The following is a 25,018-nucleotide window of genomic DNA, read 5'->3' as shown; positions in this document are numbered from 1 at the left end:
CTCCTGTTTCCTTCCATGCAGTTGGGTGGAGTGGACTAAGATCCTGTGTTGGGTAACTGAGGGAGGTTAAGTGAAGCAGGGGTTCTCACGGCCTGCTCTGGCTTCAGGCCCAGCTGTACCTCATGTAGCTCGGCCCAATCCATCAGTGTCCACGACTCTGGGATCCACGGAAGCTCCAGCTAATCGTGAAGTACTATTTTGACTCCCTTGTTGGCTTTTGTGCTTGGAATGTTGTAGGGGAAGGCTTGGGAATATTGGCTATATTTGGGCAAGAATAGGGAGTTCTGGAGTTCCTTGCTCAAACTCATCTTAAGATCACCCAATCTACAAAAATGCCTAACAAGGTTCTGTATCCTCTTTAAGCCAAGACTTCAAGCTACCCCATTTTTCAGCTACTTTCCCTGATCATCTCATTTCTGCTCAACACTCTCAGCCTTTATCTATTCATTCAGACACATCGTGGTTGAAGTTACTAATCGTGGCTTCCCTGGTGTGTGTTCAGTCACGTCAGATATACAGCAAGCTCCTCACCTTTGTACATCCTCCTCACCTCATCCTGTGATGTTTTGAAAGTAGTAAATGGTTAATAACAGTTTTAAACAACTTAAAGTGTAAAGTTTGCTTAGGTAATCTAGAAATAGAAGGAGACATGTCATAACCAAAACGTTAATGCCTTCCCACCTTTGATGACCAAAAGGAAGACAATGACAAGTGACTGAATATTTTGTTTAATACTTGCATTGTTTCTATAGCGCAATTATAGCAATCTTTATATTTACTTTTCATTACAAATATTTGTCAAGTTTTGTTTCAGAAACATTTTTCCAGCTCCCTTGCACATGCACCCAGACACACTACAAAAAACTCATTCATAACACAGTAAAGGCAAACATTATTCATGTAAACATCTCTCATTAATTTCCCATACTTAAAAAAAAACCATAGAATCATAGATATTGAATAAGGCTCATAGATTTAGTTCAAATTCCATAAAAGACCAATCAAGGATGCTCGTTAACCGTGAAGGGGCAAACTTTCTGTGCAATAAATGCTGCAAGCTTACCCCTGGCTTTCGATCCTTAAAAACATACCTCACAACCTAATAAATGCATTTCAGGATAAAAAGAGAACATAGAAAGAACCAGGATGAAAAACTTTTGAAGCAGGGAGCTCAGAATTATGGACATAATTTTCTGAAATGATAGGTAGGTATGATTTAGTCCCTGTAGTTTGCCAATACACGAATCAAGATAATTATAGTCACCCAAAATGTAACCAAGTGGTTATTTGAAGATATATTGGCATGTGTGTATGTATTGCTAGTATACACAGTGAAAATTTGTCGTAATGTCAATTCATTATATCCACGAGCAAAGCAGGAAGAAAAAACAAAAAGACCACTCAAATTGAATATCACGATAAAGGAGTTCTTCAGTAACGCAAGTGTGTGGAGAGTTGGGAGGTATGTCCTAGGGATGTGACTGGTCTTGATATTAGAACGACTCCTAACCAACTGCGTGTAAAGTCACAGACACAGGAAGCAAGGATCTTTGTTATGCAAGGACACCTCTCTCTCTGGCTGGAAGTTTGGTGCTAGGCGCAGAGTCTTCCAGAGCTGAGACAGGAAATGAACTGTGCTGAGAAATGGGCCCCTTGCCAGCTGCACCCTTCTCCCTCCTCGCGGCGAGGTGGAGGCCAGGAGGCAGGGACTGCTGACAAAACCGTGAAGTCCCACCCTGGGGTCTGAGCCCCAACTCCACCGAGGGCAGCCTCCCTGACGCATGGCTAGGCAGTAAGAGTGGAGGGTCACGGGGCCACATCTGGCTTCGGACTCTGCTGCCCTGCAAAGAAATTGTGCTCCGGATAAACTGCACCGGTGTCTCGAATGCCTCGGTTCCCGCTCAGGCCCCTCCAAGGCCTGCAGGGAGATCTCTAAAGGTGAGCACACCTCCATTAGCACCTAACTTCCCACCAGGAAGCGGCTGAGGCACTGGGAAGCCTACGGGCTCTTTCCACTTCAGACGCAACAACACGTGAGGGAAGTTGCCATGAGTCAGAGTTGTCTGTAGGCTTTTGATTTTTAAAAATCAAAATTGATCTGCATGATATCTCAATAGACTCAGATAATTCTCACCAAAAATTTTGTAATTTGCTTAAATAGCACTGGAATAATTCCATTTCATTTAAATATATTCATTCTACCATGAAAATATTTCATACAAACATCTATTTACATACAAACACATTAAAATTTGTGAAAAGGGTTCCCACCCCTGTGGTTGTATGGCTTGAAATAGTTTCATTGCTTTGAATATGTATGCACACATTTGGCAAAATAAAACTATTAGTATTTTTTTTTTAAATAAAAATGTGACATTGAGGCTCCAAATTTCTAAAGGGAGAGATCAAAGAAAAAAATAATCTATCAAGGTACCTCAAGTAGATATAAATTTAATATATTTTGTGAACCTTTGATCTGTGGCAAATAAACAACTATCAGTCTTGCAACATAGCTTTGCTTGTTTTCCCAATCCACACCCCCCACCAAAAAAAAAAAGCATTTTTTTAAAAGATGTCTGGATTTTAAATCACTACTGTGAGAGAGACACTTGAGGTTACTGTTTTAAAACAAAGCAAAACCAGAAAACTATACCTCTACTTTCTTGGAAGATTCAAAATGCATTTTTTTTGCAGTGAGTAATTTAAGAGTTTATATGTAAAATGAAAACTACTGAAGTGCCACATACTCTCTGACTGAGAAGATAGTCCTTCATGTCACTGTTCGCAGTTACTGCAATTTCAATAGTTACAATTAAATGTTGCAAATGGTTACACTTGGCCTTCACGGTTGGCCTTGTCAGGGCCATGGTGATAAAAGAAATAGTTTTTCTGAGTGTGAAGAACCCCCAGAGGACAAATAGGTTTAACTACAGCCTCAGACAGAGTCAAAAAGGTCTTGAAAAACCAACTGCCTTCTTTGTTTCTCAGGTAGAGCAGGGATGCAGCAGGTTAAAAATAAGAATAGGTACTACCAAACTCAAGTCTTGCTCCTCTGTTGCCTTGGATCTCATCATTTCTGTGTCGGAAATGCAATCCTGACAGGTGTTTAGTCTATTCAAATGTCCATTGGAGGACATATTCCTACCGCTGAGCTCCTATTTCTAACCCTAACACAAGATACTATGTCGCCATAGAAGAGATGCTAACGAAAGCTATCATTCATGCAAGAGTGGGGCTCTGGCTGAAGCTTCTTGGGACTATGGTGTCATGCACACTCACAGGCTCTGGCTGTTTCTTGGGAAAAACGTGAAGTTCTTTCTTAATTCTCCATCACATGTAATCTTCCACATTTCTGTTGTGTTTATGTTGCTTGTGAAACCACCAGATTCACATGCTTTCTTGACATTATTTTCATCCACAGTGGACTCCAAGATTCAGTAGTCAAATACATTCTGAACACATTTGAACCCTTTGGTTCAAACAAGGAACAAACGCCACCACTGCTTACCTCCCACCAGTTAATTCTTGCGGAATCTTCCCCCTTGAATACCCATATACAGAGTTCAGGGAATCTCAAGCCCCTTCTGTCCGACCCCTCCCTGTGACAACGCCTTCCATTTGGGAACGTGTAGGGGTTGGGGAGGCGGAGATGGAGCCAGAGTGGGATGGGGGAGGCAGGAGAGACCCCAAGAGAGACCCAGAGTAGATGGAGAATAGTGCACACAGAGGTGGAGACACAGACCAGAGTGTGAAGGCACACACGGGAGACACACTGCGGGAGTAACAAGAGAGGGGAGCCCACAACAGGAAGTGAGAGAAGGGAGCAGACGGGAGAGATGGGCTGGGGGCGGTGTGATACAAACACCCAGGCATTCTCACATTGGAAGGAGGAAAGGCAAAGAGATCTGGCAGGAGAAAGGAGAGCCGGAGGAAATGAGGACATCTGAAGGGGGGGTGGGGTGGAGAAAGACACAGAAAGCTCGGCTTGGGTGTGTTTTTTTCCTTCTGATTTACCTGAAGGTCACAGACACTGTGCTGTGTTTTAAGCTCATGATGCTATCATTCAAGATATCGTTTGAAAAATTGATTAGCTGCAGAATCACTGTTTCCAGCACTTCGATCCCTCTCACCAAAAAAAAAAAAACTATTAGAAATTCCATTTGAATGGGCTAAGTTAGAGCAGCCCGTAAGAACTGTGACTATACTCCACTGCAGCCTCCAACAGTCTCGCCATCAGAAATGAACTCGCTCAGAGCAGAGCTGCGTGGGGGATGGTGGGGGCATAACCTGTGCAATCTTGTCCCTGACTTTGCTCCCTGAACTGGCTCCACAACCCAACTGATGAGATTCATTAAAGTCATCTTTCTTCTTGAAGACAGTCACATACTTTGGCATACATTCAAATGATAGCACCTAACAGAATACAAGTCCAGAAACTCTGCCCCTCTATCAGTTCACAGAATGGAATAGAAGTGATCCTGTCCTCTTGCATTTTTAATCAAAAGCTCTACACTGCTTCCTTCGTGGCAGGTCTTTCTGGCAGCCCTGACAACTCCTTTCCAGGGGCCAACCATTGGTTTCAGCCGTCAAATGGGTATCTAACTGGAGCACCCTGGAACCGCTTCCACCTAGCTGCAAGGGATGCATGGCCGGGGCACTTGGGTGCTGAGAAGGTGGGTCCTCTGGGAAGGGTGGCCTTGCCAAGGGAAGGGTGGTTCTCTGGTCCACATCCTGAGGGCTGAAATCTGAGCCCAGGGCCCTTCAGAACAGAAAGTTCTGAGCAGCCCTGGATCAAGCACTTTTGTTAAGTTCTTCATAACAGCAACACATACCTGATAAGAAATAGCAAACTTCCCTCTGTTTCTTCACTCTTCTCCCACCTCCAATAAGCCATCTCTAATCAAGAGTTCATAATCTGCTACAGTTTGGAAGGCCTGCTACAGTTTTCAAGACAAAACTGATTCCGGCAACAGGTGCCACCACTGATGGCTGCAGGTCAGAGCAAATGCTGCTCTAGTTCCCACACTGAAGCATCTAAAGAAGACATAGCAATGTCCTGTGGTGAGGGCACTTATAAAAACCAAAAATCTCAGAATTCAGTAGCGCAATCCTAGTTACATTACAGACCTAATTAGCTAAACTGAAAAACAGGTTTTTTTTTCTCCTTATTTTTGCAGTTGTGATTACACATGGCTTGTAATGGCTTAAATGCTATTGATATCATTGCTTTAAAACTATTCAAGTGTAACATTACCCTTAATTTACAATGCGTTGAAGCAGGTAAGTACTTTGAAATTACAATGCTGAAGAGTTTCAGCTTCAAGGTTTTATTTGTACCTAGTGGCCAGTATGTCTGGTTTAATAGTATTTTAAAAAAAAATTGTTTTTTGAATTCTGTGTTAGAATTCAAGTTTGCTATTTTGCTTTTTAATTCAGTGCACAATGCCACAAGCCAGACTGCTCTATGTTACAAGTACATTTAGTGTGTACTCAAGGAGAAAAAATTACTAGCACTATTGAAGATATTGCAATATTGCTACAGAGTTACTGCTTTAGAAGTACTCACTTCCCTCTCTTCTTTCTGAAAGTATATATTACACCTCTTCCATAACTTAATGCAAACAAAGTAAATTCATTTCTTCTCACATCTTAAAGCAAAGATATCTTTGTTTTCATGCGAGAATAATAATTCTATATTAATACCCTGGCCCTATGAAGCCAGCTCTTTATATTAGGACATAATAATGAAACAATGATATAGAAAGAGCCAGGGTGACCTATAACTGCCAGTGATGCAAAATCCATTTGGAAGGTTTTCTCTTGTCAAAGATATCTAAGATGGGAACAGGACTGAGGAGTGAAATGACTCAAAAAGTGGGCTTCTGTTCACTAGGAAAAAAAGGAAGCCATTCTATTGCAAGATACAGATCAAAGGTTAAAAGGCAAATTTATACTACATTTAGAGAAGATAAACATGTAGTAATTCTCTACCCTCGATGCGGCACATATGCAAGTGTAACAACACAAGGCGCATTGGCCATAGGAAAAAAAAACATCATGAAAAAACCACTGTCTAAAAATGACTGAAAAGCCCCATTTCCCTTTTTTTTTTTCAGTCTTAATCATTTGGCATCTCTGAACGTGACACAGATTTCGCCTTGAACCACCAAAGAACACCATGCTGTCTTATGTCAAATGCTCGACAATCCCTCTCAGTAGGACGTTGTTGCGAAGCTAGCTAATTTTAAATCTGGTATGAGTAATACAGTCAAACCTAGTTAGTATGCAAGAAAGTTGTGGCGAATGCAAGGGAAGAGGATGTGACGTCACAGCATGAGCAGTCCCTGGTTGTCCCGATGGCGGAGAAACGTAGTGCATAGATCCAAGTTTCCACTCCAGGTCTCTGACCCCGAGAGCCAGGCCGTTCACTTCTGCTGGGTGGCCTGGAAGGCCTTCAGCTCCACCTGGTACCACTCGGGGGCTTCCGGCCCGCTCTTCCCCGGGGGGCTGTGGTCGTAGCCGTAGGCAACGGTGAGCTCCTCATCAGCCTCCACGGCTCGGAGGGTGCGGATGCATTTGATGGTTCCGAAACGGGGGTGGACAAACCTAAACATCAAGCGAGCACGGTCACTGGCGGGCCAGACCAGCCGGCCCAAAGCAAAGGCTCAGGGGCCGAGGCAGGCGTCACGCTGCCGCGTTTTCCCCGGGACCCCAGGGGCAGGCACCCGGAGTGCAATGCCTGGGCGGGCGGCGGCAGCGTCACCAGGGAGCTCGGTAGAAGGGCAGAGTCTCGGCCCCGCCCCGGCCCCACTAGATTGGAGCCTGCATTTTACTTAGACTCCATACTTCGCTGTGACGTATCTGTGATGGGAGCTGCTCATCACGGCAACAGCTGCCTCAGAACCAGAGGGAGGGCTAACATGCTCTGTTCACCTGCAAAGCTCCCTGCAGGAGAACAGGCAGATGAATAAGGAATAGTAGCGCACCTAACAGGTGCCAAAATGGATGTATGTAAGGCATGCCATCAGCTTTAATTTTGTATGCATCTGGTCAAGCCAATCGCATTCATCTACCTTCACATCAAAGGGCAGCAGTGGCAGAGTTCTCGCCTGCCATGCCTGAGACCCGGGTTCGATTCCGTGCCTGCCCATGCCAAAAAAAAAAAAAAACGGCAGCTGAGACACTGAAGGAGAAGGTTCTGGTTCCTCAGTTAGATGGGCCCCGGGGGCATGGGCATAAGTACTTGGCTGGTGGAGAAAGAAGGCTGACTATGATTTAGGGACATCTTTTATGTGGAGTATAAAAGGACTCCTGCTGCCTAACACAAAGGGGGCCTCTCTGTATCCACCCTGCCTGGGTATCAGGTTTTGTGGAAAGCACACTTAATTTGGGGCCAGCACTCACTATTACCACCTCCTCCTGGAAGCATCACCTAGCATCTGTGAACCTCATTTTCCCCAAAAGTAAAATCGTGATAATACTAGAATGTAGTACCCACAGAGTTCCTTTTTTTTTTTTTTTTTGCATGGGCAGGCTCCAGGAATCGAACCCGGGTCTCCAGCATGGCAGGCCACTGAGCCACCGTTGTACCGCCCTCCTCAGGGTTCTTTGTGAGGACAAAATGAGATCACATACATATGGCACCTCACACAGTGCTTGGCACAAGGTGAAGATTCAACTAATTTAGTGACTGTGTGTGTGTTTGTGTGTGTGTACAGAGCTTCTTGGACCAGAGATTCAGGGATTCCTTTTTAAAACCATAATTCTCTGTCTTCAAATTAACAGAGTTCACTTTTAAAAAAGGGAGAAACTAGAAGTTCTTGAAATGGAGGTTAAGTTAGTATTTGGGTACACTGAAAAAAATCCCTAGTTGAATTTCTGGGCCTAAGGCTTCTCTTATGTATTGTCTTTTTTTCTTGCCCATTATCATTGTTTTTAGACCATACAAACTGGACAGACTGAAAACAAACAATTGAAATAGTTAGCATCTGGTACTGATTCTTCAAGGTGGCAGGAGGCACAATGATAAATTGATAAATTGTAAATTGCACTTGACCACTGTGCCTGCAGGTCCCGCAGCTCCCCATCTGTGTTTGGGGATGGTGACAGTGGCTTCCTTACTGAAACCACGGACTGAGATAATGAAAGAGAGGCATTGAGCACAGGATCCCACATAGGATAAGTGCTTGCAACCACGAGCTGCACTGTCAGCATCAAACCAAACCTCTGCACCAAGGGCTCCAGCCCCTTGTCAACATACTCTCTTTATCTACAGCTAGGAAAATTTACCCTTGCTAACTGTCCCTTTGGTATTTTTTATCAGATTATAGTTAAAACAGTTTATAGAAGTGTTGTTTTGTTTATGTTAAAGTATGCACAAAAATACCAACTATCCGAGGAACAAATTAATTTAACATTTGGTTATTATTCAAGTAGTTTTCTCACTACTCCAAATAACTAAGATTTGATCACGCTGGGCTTGCAAAAGAAACCTGCATAGCACGGAAACTTGATTTTGCACAAACGGTACCTTCTCCGGCCTTCCGGGCTCTTCTCAGTGAGAAAAATCATGTCCTTGTATGAAGTCATAGAACTAATATATCTTAAATAAAAAAGAGTGGTCTAAATAGCATTTCTTATCATTATTTCTCACTGCTTCAAAAGGTTATTAGTCTATTTGCAGCTTGGAAAGTTGCTGTGGCCTAATTCACACTGGCTATGAATTCTTAGCATCAGAAGCAGTGTCGGTTTCCTTTCATATGACACATGTCCTTTGCTGTTTCTACTTGCCCTTTAGACAGAAGTTGTAGCTCCAGTGCTTGTTTCTGGTTGCCAAGGAGAGCAAGCCACTGCCAGAGCAATTCTGAAACTACCTCAGGGATGCAAGAAGGTACTTGAGGAAGTTCTAAATCCTGGCAATTTTCCCACAGATTAAATGCACATGATCTAATCTTGCTCCTGCTAACAAGCTTGAGAACTGAGGGACTGCAAGCTATAACTGACCTGAAAAGGTTGCACAGAGCTCACCGGCTCCCCAAAGTAAGAAGCAATCTCAGGCCAAGCGAAGGAGAATGATGACAACAGTACAAAGAATCCCAACCGTATCCTTTAAGGAATAGAAGGAAAAACTAGGGAGGATGCCTTTGGAAAGAGAACTTTTAGGTTCCACATGAAAACTACAAGAACATTTACAGGGCTTCCATGTAGAAGAGAGACTGACGTTGTGCATAAGAAAGCAGGGGAATAATTAGCACTGAGGGCTGGATGCAGAAATCATTTGGGCTCAGTAGAAAGAACTTTCAAATTATCAGGGCCCAAAAGCTAATTTCATAATTTCTACTTCCATTTGTCCAAACAGCCGCTTTAGTGGAAACACCAAATTCTTCATTAATGGAGGTTTCCAAGCAGAGATTCAATGACTAGTTGGAAGGGGAGGCTCCAACTCTGAGAAGGTGGTAGGATCATTTGATTTTTTATAACAATTTTATTGAGATATAATTCGCAACTCTGAAATTCATCCATTTGAAGTGCTGCAATTCAGTAGCTTTTAGGCTATTCACAAGGCTGTGTAACCAGCACCACTATCTAATTCCAGAACATTTCACCAAAAAAACCTACACCCATCAGTAGTCACTCCCCATCTTCACCCATCCCTCCTCCTGCCACTTCCCTAAGCACCTGGCAACCACTAATTTACTTTCTGTCTCTATGAATTTCCCTATTCTGGGCATTTCATATAAATGCATACTATGTAATCTACTGTGGCTGGCTTCTTTCATTTAGCATAATGTCTTCAAGGTTTATCCACATCATAGCAAGTATTAGAACTTCATTCTTTTCTAATGCCAATAGGGACTATTTGACTTTATAGTTCTCTTCCAATACTGAGAAGAGATTTTACCCTAGGCTTAGGATTTTATTTTCCCTCTTCTTTCCACAGAATAAAAAATTTCCCTAATCTTCCTCATTGTGCAGCATAATTTCAGTTTTTCTATTATTTCAACTAACACTATCCCCTCTGAATGATGAAATAGGACATAAAAAGCAGGAACAAAACAGCAATCACTAAGCATAATATTTCCACAGCACTGTTGCTCTTCCAATCACTTTCCCATTTCTTAGGGTATGTTTAGATTCTGGGTCTCAACAACTAACCATGAGGCCCATGGCAGTGGACTTATGGTTTATTTTTCGATGTGGTCAAAGACCAGCCTTTATCTGAGGTGGGAAAAGCACCCATCGCATGCCCGCTTCAGTTGCAGGGACCTGTCACACTTACATATCGTAGATGCAGTTTGGAGTAAAGGAGTGATTTGCCTTGTGTCCCAAGGAGGCACAGTACGTGGATACGTGGTTGTAGGGCTCAGGCACATCAATGACAGTTTCTTCATCGAGGGAGAGCGTGTTCCCATTAAGGGCCCAAGCCCTGCTATCAACCTGCCAGAGAACAAAAAAGCGAGCATTAGACAGGACCTTTAACACCCCAAGAGCTCAGATTTATACCAGGGATAGTAACGCATTTATCCTCACACTCCCCGGTTTGACTGCCAGGGCATGGAAGGAACCCAGGGCATCTCTCCCCACAGGAAGGGTGCAAAATGTCATAGTGGGCAGCGCCAGGCAGCTCAGCTCACTGTTTATTGATTTTCCCTTATTTTATATAGGGGATAAAAAAAAAAAAAGGATTTAAGGTCCCCTATGAAGATAGAGACAAAGACAACCAGAGAAGTTGAGTTAAAAGTAGGTGAAGAAGTTGAGCCAAAGGGAAGGCAAAGGGAAAGCAAAGGTAAGAACATCAAATGGAACCAGAAATACAAGGAATGCAAGAATGTCCCCCAGGAAAGTCCTATATCTTTGTTACGTGTAGACGACTCATCTGGCCAGCAGACATCACTGATTGCCACTGAGCTTCCCTACCTGCAAATGAGCTCACTATCTTCAGTGCAATTACTGGGCTTCCCCTCTCCACACCGCTCCCAACCCTACAGCCCCCAGGGTCTGTTAATGCCAGCACAACAGCCTTGGAGCAAACAGAACCATGTCATCACACAAAACTATTGAGTCTCAGAGATGTGCCATCTCTCCCACTTCTAAATTATAACTGTGTTTTTATTTGCATCTGATTGTCATCAGATGCCAGACACTTCTAGGTGCAGAGGCTGCAGCAGTGACCAAAGGTGAAGCAATGCTCATATGCTACTTATATATGGCACTTGGTACCATCTACCTTATGTTGCCATTAGTTGTTAGTATTTTTCTTATCTCCTTAACAGATTCTAAACTTCACGAGGGCAAAGAGGGGTCTCACTCATTTCCACAGTACATAAGAGGGGACTTCAACAGAGCCAGATTCTGCTAGTTGAAACTCTACTTGAACTCTGCTATTTACTAGCGTTGTGACCTTGGCAGCATTGGTTAATCTTTCTGGACTCCAGTTTCCTCATCAGTAAAATGTTTGTTGAATGACTAAATTTATCTCAACATCCCAAAACCACCTGTCAGACGGGGAAGTTTTGAACTTGCACATACTACTGACAGGGCTGGCCACCGCATGGGGTCACTGGCTGTGAAGGGCACTGCCATCTTCTGTCTACTTTGAATGTGCATTAACTTGACTATTTCATGGCCTTTCCTCCCTTATTCCATAGACATAAATGCAAAGATAAAAACACAAATGTGGAATCTTAGCGATGAGCTAATACAAGAAATTAATACAGGGGAGACCAAGGTGGAGCTCACTAAGTGTGCTGAAAGCACCTGATTTTTGTCTTTAAGCAGACATTTAGGGCAGTCAACTGCGAAGTGAAGGAACAAAACCAAAATTATGTAAAATATTGGAAATATATTAAAGATTATGCTTTCAACTCTTTAACTTTTCATTTCTTAATTTCTTTGGAAATTGAGCCCTTCCTGACAAGACTTAGGCCACTGCGTGATTCTGGCACACTCAGAAGGAGAGGGCCTTCCCATGAAGTACTCTCTCCAACGACTGGATCGGAAATGTTCAGGCATTGGGTATGATATCACACAAAGCAATTTCTGTCTCATTGACGGTACCATCCTATTTTTTCTATAAAATAGCTGTGGGATTTAAAAAAATCATTTTAAATCTCAACATAAAGATAAGCAAAACAATTTCACACAAAAAAAGCTAATCCGTTCATTCCTTTATATTTCTAGTGAATAGGAAAGTTAAGGGACCATGGAGAAAATTAAGAGTATTTGACACAAAGTCCTTTAACCAATCAAGTCGACTTGCCACTTCTACCTCACTCTCACCTCTTGGTGTGTAATTCGGACTCCATTATAAAAAGACATAACAGTGTTAGGTCCCACTGCTACCTTGGAAAACAGTCCTTCTCCAGCACTGGAAATGAGAGATTCAGCAACATACACCCTAAACAGAAAAAAAAAAAATTGCAACTTTTTAAATTTGATACGCCACTCTCTACACTGACCCCCACCCCACCAAATGTTATTATGCCTACTGAATTCAGAATGTCAGCTCATAGTAATGTACTTAGGAAGAGGCAGGCAGGAAGAAACATTTTGGCAAGATTTAGCAAAGAACACTATTTTGGCATCGGAAATCAAAGAAAACCAAAGTGATGTCTCTTTTAGGAGTGGGGCCTAAAATGTGCTCACTGTTAAGTGGATTATTGCTATTATATGTTCATAAAGCTACCTGGTGTTTGACATAACGTTTTTTTTTTGGCTAGAATGTTATAATTTTAGTAAATGACAATTTTATTGTTTTACTGGACAAGTAAAACATATCCAAAGCTAAATAAAGCTCTACCAAAATTTTCCAATGCCAAATAGAAGGGAAAGATATTTAGTTATGTCCTAAGATGAATCTTTTCCAAGAAAGAGTAATAAGCAGAGTTAATAAAACATATCCAATAAGCACTTTCCAACGAAAGGATTTATAACATATAACTATGGCCTGAGGGTTAAATCTGGCTGCTGCCAATTTAAAAAAATTAAATAAAATTTTATTGCAAACAGCCACTCCTGTTTCTTTGGTATCATCTATGGTTACTTCTGCACTGTAACAGCAGAGTTGAGTGGCTGTGACAGAAACCTTATGGCCTCCAAAGCGTAAAACACGTGTCTGGCCCTTCAAGAAAAAGTCTGCCAGCCGATGGTTTAGAAGAAGAAAACACAATGCTGGTAGTTCTGGAACTGGACTTGCTAAGAGAGGGTGCACTTCACCAACAACTATTTGGATGCTATTTGGATGCTGGGAGGAAATGACTCCTATACCTGGTCAGCTGTAATTTTTTGTTACATGGATCTTATGCTTATTTTATGGACTGGTAGAATGATTATTGTTTCCGATTCTTTACGTCCTCCCTGGGATACTATGACGTATCTGGCCACTTTGCTAGGTGGCCATGTGGTGCCTTCCCTCCGAGGAGATGCATGTACGTCCCTGTCCTGCTGATGGAGGGTTTGGCTATATGATCTGCTCTGCTCATGGAATGTGGGCAGGTGGGATTGTGTGCCAGGTCTAAGGTACGAAGGGGCGTGGAAAGTTTCTGCCAGCCTCCTCCAGAGGTTCTGTTCCTCTCCCTGGAAAGAAGACACCGCAGGCAGCTATTGCTCTTTCTGCCCAGGTTTTGGAGTAAAGACATGTGAAACACACCTGAACCCAACTTGGAAGCTGGAATCCAGCCTGGTCTAGGTCAGCCCAGTTGAACCCAATAAAGAGCGGCTGAGCTTTGGCCTACTGACAGAACCATAAAAGTACAATAAAATCTTTACTTGTGTAAACCACTGACAGTTGTCCGGGTATTGTTATGTCATATTATCACTGCAAAGAAAAAAAATGCACATAGTTATGGCACTGTTGTGTTTTGGGGCTGAAAAGAGACCAAACCCTTTGTAAATGGGGCAGAACCCCATATCAAAGAAGGGGCCATTCATTGTGCCACAGACCACAGCTCTGCCACTTACTCATGGATCAGAAACTAAGAGGACGGTAATCTTACAAAGAGTGAGGCAAAGAGAAAACCATCAGGATGATACCCTTAGCCATAAACAGGCCACTTGTTGGGAAATAAGAATCCCAGTCAAGCTACCCAGAGAAAGAAAGCCATATCAAGAATTGAGAGCTAGAGTCTAGCCAATTTCATTGATAAGAGATGAAATGGGGCAGGATTTGATACCTTGGGAGTGTGCTTATAGAATCAGAAACTGGTAACTTATAAGCGGAGATGTTGTGATGTTTATATTTTTTATATCACTCCTGTATTCCTTTAGTGGATACTGAAATCATCTTGGACTAAGAAGAAAACCAGGCATTGTAGTCCCTGCCAAGGCGAGTGCTGTGAAATGCAGCCCTGGAGGCCAGCACGTGGCTCCAGTGCAAATTGTGGCACCAGTATCCCCAGAGAGGGGACGCCTGGGTATGGCATAGCTGGCTGCTTGCTCGCGCTGCTCTTTCTCTCTAGAGGTTTTCATCGGAGACTGACGAAACAAGGGCTGTCTATGCTTTATGGACAGAAAACTCTTACAGGAACAGATTTTATAGAGAATGAACACACGCTTCCTGAGAATATATGAATATTTCTTTGGGGTGTCTACAAAGAAACAGGACATTTTACTGAGGAGCTGGATCTGTTCAGGAACCTGGCCTGAGCAGAGAGCCAGAGAGGTTTTAGTCTCTACCACCAGGAGTATTTAACCTCAGATAAACAGTGCAATTAAAACCGTAACAGAAAGAAAATTACCTCTCGGATTCATAAGGGTCTGGAAGGAGAACATTGGTAGAAATGCAAGATGAAGTCGACTTATCAAAATGATACACTGAACCTATAAAGCAAACAAAAATATCAGTAGGGTATAGAGTTAAGGAAGAGCGCTTAAAACATTTCTCTCTATTCACGGAATACGAGAGTTAAATAGCTAAAAATGCTATTCAAGTTATAACACCTAGAATGAAATTATTCAATATAAATGGATAGCTTTTAGGTTTGCTTTTGAGTTTTACTTTCAGTTCTTAATGAAAATCTATCAGACGCATCTCTTAAAAGCCTTATTCTTGCATTTTCTTTTTTGAAATGCCTTAGAACATGCCCGAATAATTCAATTTTTTTAACCAAGAAGATGTTTGGCCATGATAAATATTTTTTGAGATATCTTTGACCAAGTTAGATTGGACAATGGTTTTTAAATTTTCTCTTTTTTTTTTTTCTTCACACCAGGTGTAGTCTGTGTGATCCAATGACCCAGCACTGGAAGTTGTTCCCTTCACGAAAAGTAAACATTCAGTTTCACCAGGATTAAGGAGAGCAGAGCTTCTTTTCATAAAGCATTCACAAATCCATACTATTTTTATTAAAAAGTATCAAGAGCCAATGAGTAATTTACTGTAGATGCTAAGGTACATAGAATTAACATTAGTTCTCTGAAAGGATCAGCAGAAGAGAACCCCACAGACCATAACAGTCCACAGGTGACCATGAAGATATTCAATGCTCTGCAGGCTTACGAGGTGAGAACCAAACACTGCGGCAAGTTTTGGAGCTGGAGGGCAGTTCATGCTGGGCACTAGGACATCATCAGTCACTCATTAGGCATCTCCCCAGGGGTTATCAATGGCTGAGTCCTCCTGACCCTCTTTCTGGTTCTTTGTCCAACCAAAACCCAAAAGGAGGGGTGATATAGTAGTCCGAGGGCTGGGGTAAGCCGGGAGAAGCTGGAACCATGGTGGGCCTTCCTGGGGGAGATGGAAGCAGGAGGAGACGGGCGACTGCTGGTGACACTGCTCTACAAAGAGCGGGCTTCTCCCCCGCCCTGCCCCACTCACTCTGTTTCCTGCCATGCCTCTCTTTGGCAAACCTTGGTCAGAAGCTAGATGCCATAGGGGCCTGGGAAATGCAACCTGCAAGGGACAGAAGCCACTGAGAATAAAAGCTGAGCAGAGAAAGGATGCGGAACAGATGGGAGAGCAAACGTGAGCACCGGCACACAATCCTTTAAAGGCATTTAGTTCAAAAAGGGGAAAAACATACTTATTTTACCAAACTATTCTGTTGAATACATGTTCTTTTATGAGAAAATTCTTCTACGAGCTTCTCTCACCTTCCTTAGACTAAAACTTTCATCACAAATGCAGTGGGTGCCAACTACACATACAGCACTGTGCTAGGGCTGCGAGGGACACAAGTATGGGTAGCATCTGTTCCTGTTTTCAGGGAGGTTATTCCGTCTTTTCCAATGTGGTTCCTTATTCTACTCCGTTAGGCGCAGCCTGTGCCCTAGGCAAAGAGAACGCATCCAGCACTTTTCTTTTCCTCTATAGTTCAGGCCATGCCCTTTGTTTAGAATTTACCTGTTCAGTCCACAAACATTCATTTTAAGGGCTGAGCCAAGCCTTGGAGATAGGATAGGAATAAGCCAGGGAAAGCAATTCCTATGTGGAGGGTTGAAGAGATGAGGCTAGAAGAAACTCCAGCCAGAGGCAGAGATGGGAAAATCAGCAGGACGTAGGTGGTGACCAAGAAGCAGTCTGTGTTTACAAAAGTCTAAAGAGAAAGGACGCGCTTGGAGAAAAGGTCCTGGAGTACTTTCGGTGAGCTATTTGCATTCCTTTCCCCACCCTCTCCCCCAAACACTGGAAAAGACGGTCACGTGACCCTATAGACAGAATCTATTGGCTAGCCAGCAGTTCCATAGTTAACTGGAAGAGGAAGTGCAGGAGTGACCCCAAAGTAATGCTAGAGTAAAGATCTACCCGCATCTTCTGGGTTACCCAAGGCAACTGTGGTTCCTGAACTTGAAGCCCACATAGTTCAACATTTCCATAAAATACTCCATAGTTCGACATTTCCATAAAATACCCCAGGGCTGCCAGAATCTCACCAATATCACCAAAAAGGCAATCTTTTTCCCTTTAAATTAATGTGAAGAGGTTGTCTTATTTGCAACCAGGAGTCCCAAGAAAAACCATTGCCCATACTGTAGAATTATCACTCTTGCTTCTCAAATTGTTTGTTATTTGTAAAGGAATATAATAACAACCATTACTTTCATTATGGTGTTTTATGGAAAGGTGTTTGTATTTCCATTTTATAGATGAGAAGACAGATACTGAGAGGATAAATAACTTTCCCTTGTCCATAAAATCATAAATGTTAGAGCTGGAACTCAAATTTTGTGGCTCTTAAGTTCGGGGCTCTTGCCACTAAAAAATGCTGCCGCTTCAGTAGTTTTAAAACTTGCTTCACTGATGAGCTCCTTCTCCGTCTCCTTCCCCCACCCGAGCCCCCTCATTCTAAACATTCTAACACCGTCTCCTTTCAGAACATGGGTCCAGAGGACAGATATTATTAAGAGAATGGAGTTTTTCACTTTATATATATATATAAAAACCTTTAATTTTGGAGTAATTTTAAATTTACAGAAAATTTGCAAAAATAGTACAGAGAGTTCTGAAGACCCCTTTCTGTTTCTCCTAACGTTAGCCTTTTACATTTCCATGGTTCACATGTAAAAATTAAGAAACCATCATAGGTAAATTACTATTAACTAACTACCGACTTTATTCAGTTTTTCACCATTTTTTCTTTTTTTTTTAAAGTGTTTAATTTTGAGGAGTTCCCATTTCTTTCTTTCTTTCTTCAGTGCTCTTGCTTTAGGTGTAAGGTCTATAAAACCGCCTCCAATTATAAGATTTATAAGAAATCTCCCTACATTTTCCTCTAACTGTTTTATGGTCTTAGACCATTTTTTCCACTAATATCCCTTTTGTGCTCCAGGATCCAATCCAGGTTCCCACATTACATCTAAACTGCTTCACTTCTTAACTTAAAAACAAAACGGAGACATTTGAAACAACTCAGGTTGGATCTAAATGTAAATGTTAGATTCTCAGTTTTGGAAAAATCTTCCTTTGGAGAGTTTCCTTCAGATCACAAAGAGCTTGATAATATCTAGCCTAGATTTATTAAATCTAATAATGCATAGATTTGCTACCTTTTTTTTTTCTCTTTCTAACCTACCTTTATTGGTAAATATATATATATATATAATTTTCACAGAACCAGAACAATTCAAACAGCTTTCTTAAGTTGTGCCACTCAAACTGCAAAATCCTGACTTTCTTTGCATACTTTTCTGTTTTTCAGATTTTCTACAATAAATAATTTTATATTCAGAATAAAAGTTTAGTGCAGCAGGTCACACTTCTGAAAGGAATTACAATTTTTTCTTCTGACATGGAGTCTATTTGGCTCACTCATGTAACATGTATGCTGTACTCCACTGAACATGCTGGGCTCTGGCAAGGGCGGGTAATGCCAGTGTGCCTTAATTTTCCCCCAGTCAGAGCTCAGGCTGGATCAATTTTTTTAAAAAAAGTTTTTATTGTGAAATATAACATATATTTGAAAACACAATAAATTTCAGAGTACAAAAAATATATATATTTATTCCTTCTAGGCTCCAATGTTCTGGAGCAGCTAGAAGGAACAATCTGAGAGGGTGGTATCGTAGTCCATGACAAACTCTGGGCTCTGTCCTGTAACTACTTGTTGAAGAGTGCTTTGAAAACTATCACTTTTTTCTTTCTTTGATTTGTATATATATATATATACAGTAAAAAAAGTTAAACAAAAAAAAAAGAAAGAGGAGAAGACAAAAAATAATTTCAGAGTTCATTGTAACAAGCAGTTATAGAACAGATTTCAGAGGTTGGTATAGGTTGCAGTCCCACTGTTTTAGGTCTTTCCTTCTAGCTGCTCCAAGACACTGGAGACTAAAAGAAATATCATATTATGATTCAGCACTAATACTCATTTGTTAAATCTTATCCTCTTTGTTACAACTTCTCCTCCTCCTTTTTTTAAATCTTCACACACAATATCATCACGTAGCTGTGTATTCATCACCATGATCATTTTTTAGAACATTTGTATCCCTCCAGGCTGGATCAGCTTTACAAGGTGCATCAACTTGAAGATCTTCCTCATTTTTGGCTCTTCAGTATCATAAATTGCAGCTTAGCTTTGGAGGCATAATCATTTGAAAATGATTGAGTTACTGCTCTCATTTCTTCCCCCATATTAGAATTATATATCAGTGCCCTTCATCATGTGAACTTTCTGTATAGAGAGTATGGTGTCTATTCCATTCTCACTGATCCTGGCTTGGCCATGAGACTTGCTTTGACAATGAAAATTAGGGGAAAGAGACAGTGTGTCAAGTTCCAAGCTGAGGCATTAAGAGGCATCACCAGTTTCTGATCTCACTCTGTCATTCCTGTGATCTGCCGTGAGAAAGTCATGCCCCAGCCACTGTCCTTCAGACAAGACGCCTGAATTAAGACATGTCGAGCTGACTCCAGCCTGACCAGGAGCCTCAAGTTCAGCGCGCCCCAGCCAAGGGCAGCCCATCCCCGCTGAGGGACAGCCTATCAGCACCTGTGTTTGTTGTTGTAGACCAGTGGGAGGTTGAGGGTTCTGTGATGCAGCAAAACTGGGTCATAACACACTACGTGGAGAAGAAAAGAAACTTCTCTCAAGTAGCCCTAACAACCTGCTTTGGAAAGAGCAACCCATCTAGCCAGTCCCAGAGTCCACTTACTTCCAGGCATGAGTTCAAAGTGAGGCCTCCCTTCCTCAGTGGAAATAAGAGTGGCCAGTTTTCCTTCTATCATCTCTCCATCAATGAATTTTCCATAAAGCGCAGTCCTCTCATCAGGGTACACATAGGCTACCTTCTCTCCAGTCATCTCCCCATCTTCATTTACTTCTCCTACCAGACTTCCTCCATCCTGATGGGAGAAACCAAAAACCAGAAAATATATATATAGTATTTTTCCATACAGCATGAATTCAAGAAATTTCTCTTCGGTACTCCTACTCTTAATAGCACTAATCTAGCTAATAACAGTTTACAAACTTGGAAATTTTCACACAAACGAGAACACGGTGCATATCTCTCCATTTACTCCCTTACAAATACACCACCAGAACGTTACACACATAGGAAGCAGGTAAGCCTGACTGAGCGCTGGAGAAGGAGCTGCTCCATTATTTACTATGTAACCCTGGATGATTTACTGATACTCTATCTCGGTTTGTTATTCAGAAACAAATGTTATATTTGTAATATTAGTTAGAAACATTTAAAGGAAATGAAGCTGAGGGTTACATTTGGCCAAACTCAAATATGACACAGCTCTGTAGCAAGACAGTCTTTCTGCTATATTTATAATCGCACTTCCCAATAGCGAATTTTGAATTTCTGGTCTATTCAGAAAGACCTTAGCTCGAAATGTACTTAAGGACTAATTCAGTGCACATATGTAAAGGTATAGCTGTCTGCATCTTCTAAGAGTTAAACAAAGGACTCTGGACACTGCTTTTCTGTCTCTGTGAGAACTTTGCACCATCACCCTTTTTTTCAAATTGAAGAGAAAGGGAAAAATGAACTAAATTTTAATCCTCTTCTTTCTTCTCACTCTTCTTATTCACTGCTCCCTCCAGCCTCTTCCCAGGAAAGGAGTGGGCTTTGCTTCATGTTTAACTCTTTCATTCACTTCATTTGCCAAAGGTCATTAAGCAAATTAGGGCAGAGGTTCCTATACAGAGCTGTACCCTACGAAGTGCTAGGGCCATGGCAGGTAACCCACAAATATTTGTGGGATTGAAATGGAATACCGAGAAGTGACAAATCATCTAATCTAGGGAGTGAGAGAGTGTAGTCTTTTTTTCCCCCCTCCATCCATAAAGTCTTTATGGTATGCCTTCGGGAATTTAAGACCTTTTTGAGTTTGATACAACAATAGCAATGGCATGGCATCTTCTAAAAGCTTCGTTATTTCCCAACTAAAAGGCTCTAGGAACAGCTCCTCAAAATCAGTGCTGATTTCTGAGCGATTGCAAATGCCGCTGCCCAAGAGACAACAGGAATGAAGAACACCAGGTACGTGATTTCTACAGTTCAAGTCATCTAATTGCTCTTTGGAGAAAAAGTCTGGAAATTAAAAAGCAAATCAGCGCTTCCATAAAAAGAGAAATGACTGGGGGCACTTTCCTTGGCTAGAATGTGCATTAGGAACATATTCACTGCTCTTTCTCCTCCCGAGGTTAATTCTTAATAATCCAGCATAAAAGGGGAGGATACTTTCTGCAAGATGTGCCTTCAGGCTGTCAGTGATGACTGCCAGGCTGAAGCATGTGAGAACATTAGTTGCACGCCACAGCTAATATAAGCCATCACCATTACTATTTGTTGATAACAGAATTCTGCCTTTCGAGTGTTTCACACATTTTCATTTAAATGCTTTCAGCTTCTGGTTTGGGAGGAGTTGAATTTATTTGTCTGGAATAATAAAGCAAAAATTATTTTGTTTTCAAAGGGAGTTATAAATGTTTAAATCAAAACTTTACATCACTGTCTCAAAGTACAGTTTTGAAAAAAACTGCCCTTAGAGTGAGCTTATAAATGCCATAGAGAGAAACATTATTTTTTTTCCTCTTGTTTGTGCTTTGGCCCCAAATCACAAAAACTGTTTTGCTGAATCAGGGAAGTGCTGGGAAGGAAGCAGCTGCTTTCTCTCTTCTGCTCACTGGCTCCTCCCCATGGAAGGGGTAATCATTAACTTGGTGAGAAGACTGGTGAGAATCTGGTACCCACCCACCCATTTCTCTTAACGGGACACGGGCTGGTGCTCCCATGTGGCCTGCATCATGTTTCCTTCACCCTCTCCTGGGTCCTGGGAACTGGCAGTGCCCGCAGGCTGCACCTGTTGCCCTCTTCGTTCCTGTCCATCATGGGGAAGCTCAATCCCTTTCCCCAGGGGAAGAGGGAGGAAGTCCATTTTAGCTTTGGATCCACGCCATATCTCTGGTCTAATGCTGCCCTAATCAAACCGACATTGTGATTCGGACACCCACGTTTATTTCTCAATCCTTTCAGAATCCAGAGGGCTGCGGCCAGCTCCCACGACTGCTGACAGATACCATACATAAAAAGTGTTATCAACCAATTTAATTTTGAAAGTTTCAGCGCTTCCTTCCTAACGCAGACGCATCTCTTTAATATTTAAAGAGGTAATAATTAAAGCTAAAGGTTAAATTGTAGCTGAATTTTAGGTTTCAAATTGCAAATATATTAAGCTAGGTAAATCTGTTCACTATCTTAGTATATCCTTGCTCTCCTCTAGGGACTTAGGTGGAGCATAGTCATAAGGAAAATGGCAGAAAATAGAAGAATCTGGTAATCCACGCCTCGTCTCTTTCCTGTCCGCAGCTCTGGACAATGACTTTAAGATTCACTGTCACATCAGTAGCTCCAGCACTGCACAGAAAGATGCTCAGCCTGGCTGTTCATGAAGCAACGGAAGCTTCAGTCTGCCTAGGCTGGTAAGTACCTCCACTCACTTCCCATCCTCCTGTTTCGTTCTTTTAGACGTATTTCTAAAGTGACTTTTGATCCATCACAGATCCTACCTGTATATGCTTTAGTTATTCTTTAAAATACTACTTTATAATCTTCTCTTGTGTCCTGCTCCTGAAGTACATATAATAGGTACTTTAGTATATATAATTGCTAGTTTGTTTTTATTTCTACTTTTTCCTCATAAGAAGATTGCAAGGAATAATATATTTTGATTTAAGCTCTGGACAAAATAAAATTTTAAGTAGAATATTTTTTGGCAGATCTACTACCTGAAACATTTTCTGGAAATTCACTAAAAACTGATGAGATATTTGAAATGCAGTTAAAAACTAGAGCATACATTCCCAACCCTGGGTTCTGCCACCTCTTTTTTTCTCTAATAAACCCAGCAACATCACCAAATGTTATTAAAAACTCAAAGACAAGTCATTTTTAATTATCTTAGTTTAAGCAATATAAAAGAAAAAGCACCTTAAGTAACAGGGAGTAGGTTTGTAAAATCAAGTGTGTAGTAATGCCAAAAAAATTGGACGTTGCTAGATTAGTTCTTACATATGAGAAACAGAGAATAACATTAATAGCAACAATGAAATATTCCATCATCCTGTTCTATATGGCCAAGGAATTAAAAACAATATAATATTTGCCTTGACCAGAGGTACAAAAATGAATTTACCTCAATTTGCTTTAATTGTGATTAATATTCCTTTCCAAGACAACAGTGAAAAGTAACTGAGAATACAAGGGCCAATAATCGAAGTCAACAGTGAGCAAAAGTGAGAAGGCAGGACTCCTCAACCACTAGCTTCAGCTACTGTGACTTTCCAGTTTCACAGCTCAATTTCCAACATAAAGAATACATTTTACTCTCTGTTATGAAGAGTCAAAGCCTTGCCGAAAAACATGTTATTTTCCAGCGAAGTGAATACTCCTAAGGCTTACTGGGTAATAGATCCAGCAGATGCCGTGCCGAATGTTATCTTTGTATTGCCCCTTGAAGATCAGTCTCCCATCCGTGTCGTATTCCTGGGCTGGGCCGTTCAGTTCACCATCCACATAGGTGCCCTGGAGAACTCCCCCATCCTCATAAGTGTAAACTCCCTGACCCTGCAGCGCATCATCCACGTAATAACCTTCCAAGGTGCTGGGAGAGAAGGGAGAACAAAAGGGAACAGTCATACCTGCAAAAGAAAGGACCACGTGCAAGGACCTGCATGCCCACCTGTTCAATCTTGGCATGTTTTCAGTGCATCCTCCCCAATTCTCATAGACTGCTAGGAAAAATACTGCAGAAATATGAGTAGGATTAAGAATTGGGCAGGAGCTCTCCTTCCTAATCTCCTGGTTTCTAGTCACCATTTTTCTCTGCTGGAGGAAATAGAGTAGAAAAAAACCACAGGGTGAAACAGAACAAGTCTCACCTGACTATGTTCCAAAGCTAGACACTGATCAATACCAGGGAAAAGAAATCCTGGTGTTACCTTTCCGTCCATAAACCACTCGTGCTTCCTGTCCCTCAAGAGTTGTCTAGAACCCACACCGGTGGTTCTCAGGCAACTTTCAGATGTTTTGGACATGGTGGTCTCTAATAATTCGAATGTGGTTTAGAATGTGTAAATGTCTTTGCATTTGTTTTGATCATTAATGTATTATTTATCAGTGAGAGCTACAATTAGCATCCAGTCCTAATACCCTTCCATCTCTTTCGCCCTAAGGGAATTTATTTTATGTATATGTAGTATGCATGTACCATGTGTATGTATAGTCATGGCCAGTGGGAGCAAGCAAGGACGAGTGAAGAATGCAGGCTCAATCCAGCTATTATAACACATTTGGAAGCTCAGGTACATGTTTTCAGAGTGAGCCTCTCAAAGGCCATTACACAATGAATAATGAAGTATACTTCCTATACTTAAATTTGAGGTATGGAGAAGACTTGGTTCAAATTATTTTCTTAATTCAAAATGTAAAATATTCAGAAACAAAGTTTGATGGTTTTAACTATGAAGGTAGCATTCATTCATTCATTCACTCACTCAACCAGTAAACATTTATAGCATGCCTTCTATATAGCGAGCACTGCATTCTAGAAAGAAAATGTGAACAAAACAAAAATTCCTGCCCTTATGGAGCACACAGTGGAACAGGGAAGGCTCACAAGGACACTCAGTATTGCGGGCACATGGGACAAAGGCAGGTGCACCTGACTGCCAGGGTAAGTTTTGTCTTCAATGAATGACTGAGAATGATCTGTAATTAGTAAATGAAAAGCACAGCCTAAATAACAATCACCTCTGATCACATTGTAATTACACTATTTAGTAGGCTCCCAAGGAGATAAATAGTTCTTGTTCAGTTTTGTTTTTTGTCAATGACAAATAGACTTCAAATTCATGAAGAGAATAAAGTGCACTTTTGCAAAACCCTTGCATAAATAATCAAAATTCCCAATCTGTTAGGTTGGAATTAATGAGATTCTACTGCCATTAGACTCCCACAATTAAAAAATAAATAATTTAAAAACCGTGGTGAAGGATAGCTAATGAATTAACATAATTATACAATATACAGTGTAAAAGTCTACTTAATTATCTCTCTTCATTTT

At 41.4% G+C, this 25,018-nt stretch overlaps 1 protein-coding gene and 1 long non-coding RNA gene across 2 annotated transcripts in view; one reads left to right on the top strand and one right to left on the bottom strand.

Moving 5' to 3' along the window:
- Positions 1–712: 712 nt before the first annotated feature.
- The window catches only part of SETD7 (SET domain containing 7, histone lysine methyltransferase), a 42,386-nt gene continuing 18,080 nt past the window's right edge, over positions 713–25,018 (bottom strand). Inside the window, exons 3-8 of the mRNA XM_077139989.1 lie at positions 23,356–23,557; positions 19,591–19,780; positions 14,736–14,817; positions 12,280–12,397; positions 10,280–10,437; positions 713–6,606 (exon numbers count right to left, since the gene is read on the bottom strand). Coding sequence (XP_076996104.1) covers positions 6,426–6,606; positions 10,280–10,437; positions 12,280–12,397; positions 14,736–14,817; positions 19,591–19,780; positions 23,356–23,557 — 931 coding nt within the window. The 3' untranslated portion in view covers positions 713–6,425. The remainder of the gene's footprint in view (positions 6,607–10,279; positions 10,438–12,279; positions 12,398–14,735; positions 14,818–19,590; positions 19,781–23,355; positions 23,558–25,018) is intronic.
- On the top strand, positions 6,861–20,939 carry LOC143666306 (uncharacterized). Its single transcript, XR_013167518.1, has 4 exons — positions 6,861–7,007; positions 7,534–7,666; positions 8,931–9,101; positions 20,852–20,939. It is a non-coding gene; the product is annotated as an uncharacterized LOC143666306 (long non-coding RNA).

The sequence above is a fragment of the Tamandua tetradactyla genome, chromosome 22, assembly GCF_023851605.1.
Source record: "Tamandua tetradactyla isolate mTamTet1 chromosome 22, mTamTet1.pri, whole genome shotgun sequence".
Taxonomy (NCBI): Eukaryota; Metazoa; Chordata; class Mammalia; order Pilosa; family Myrmecophagidae; genus Tamandua; species Tamandua tetradactyla.
The sequence above is the reverse complement of the archived record's forward strand: the minus strand, read 5'-3'. Positions and strand labels throughout refer to the sequence as shown.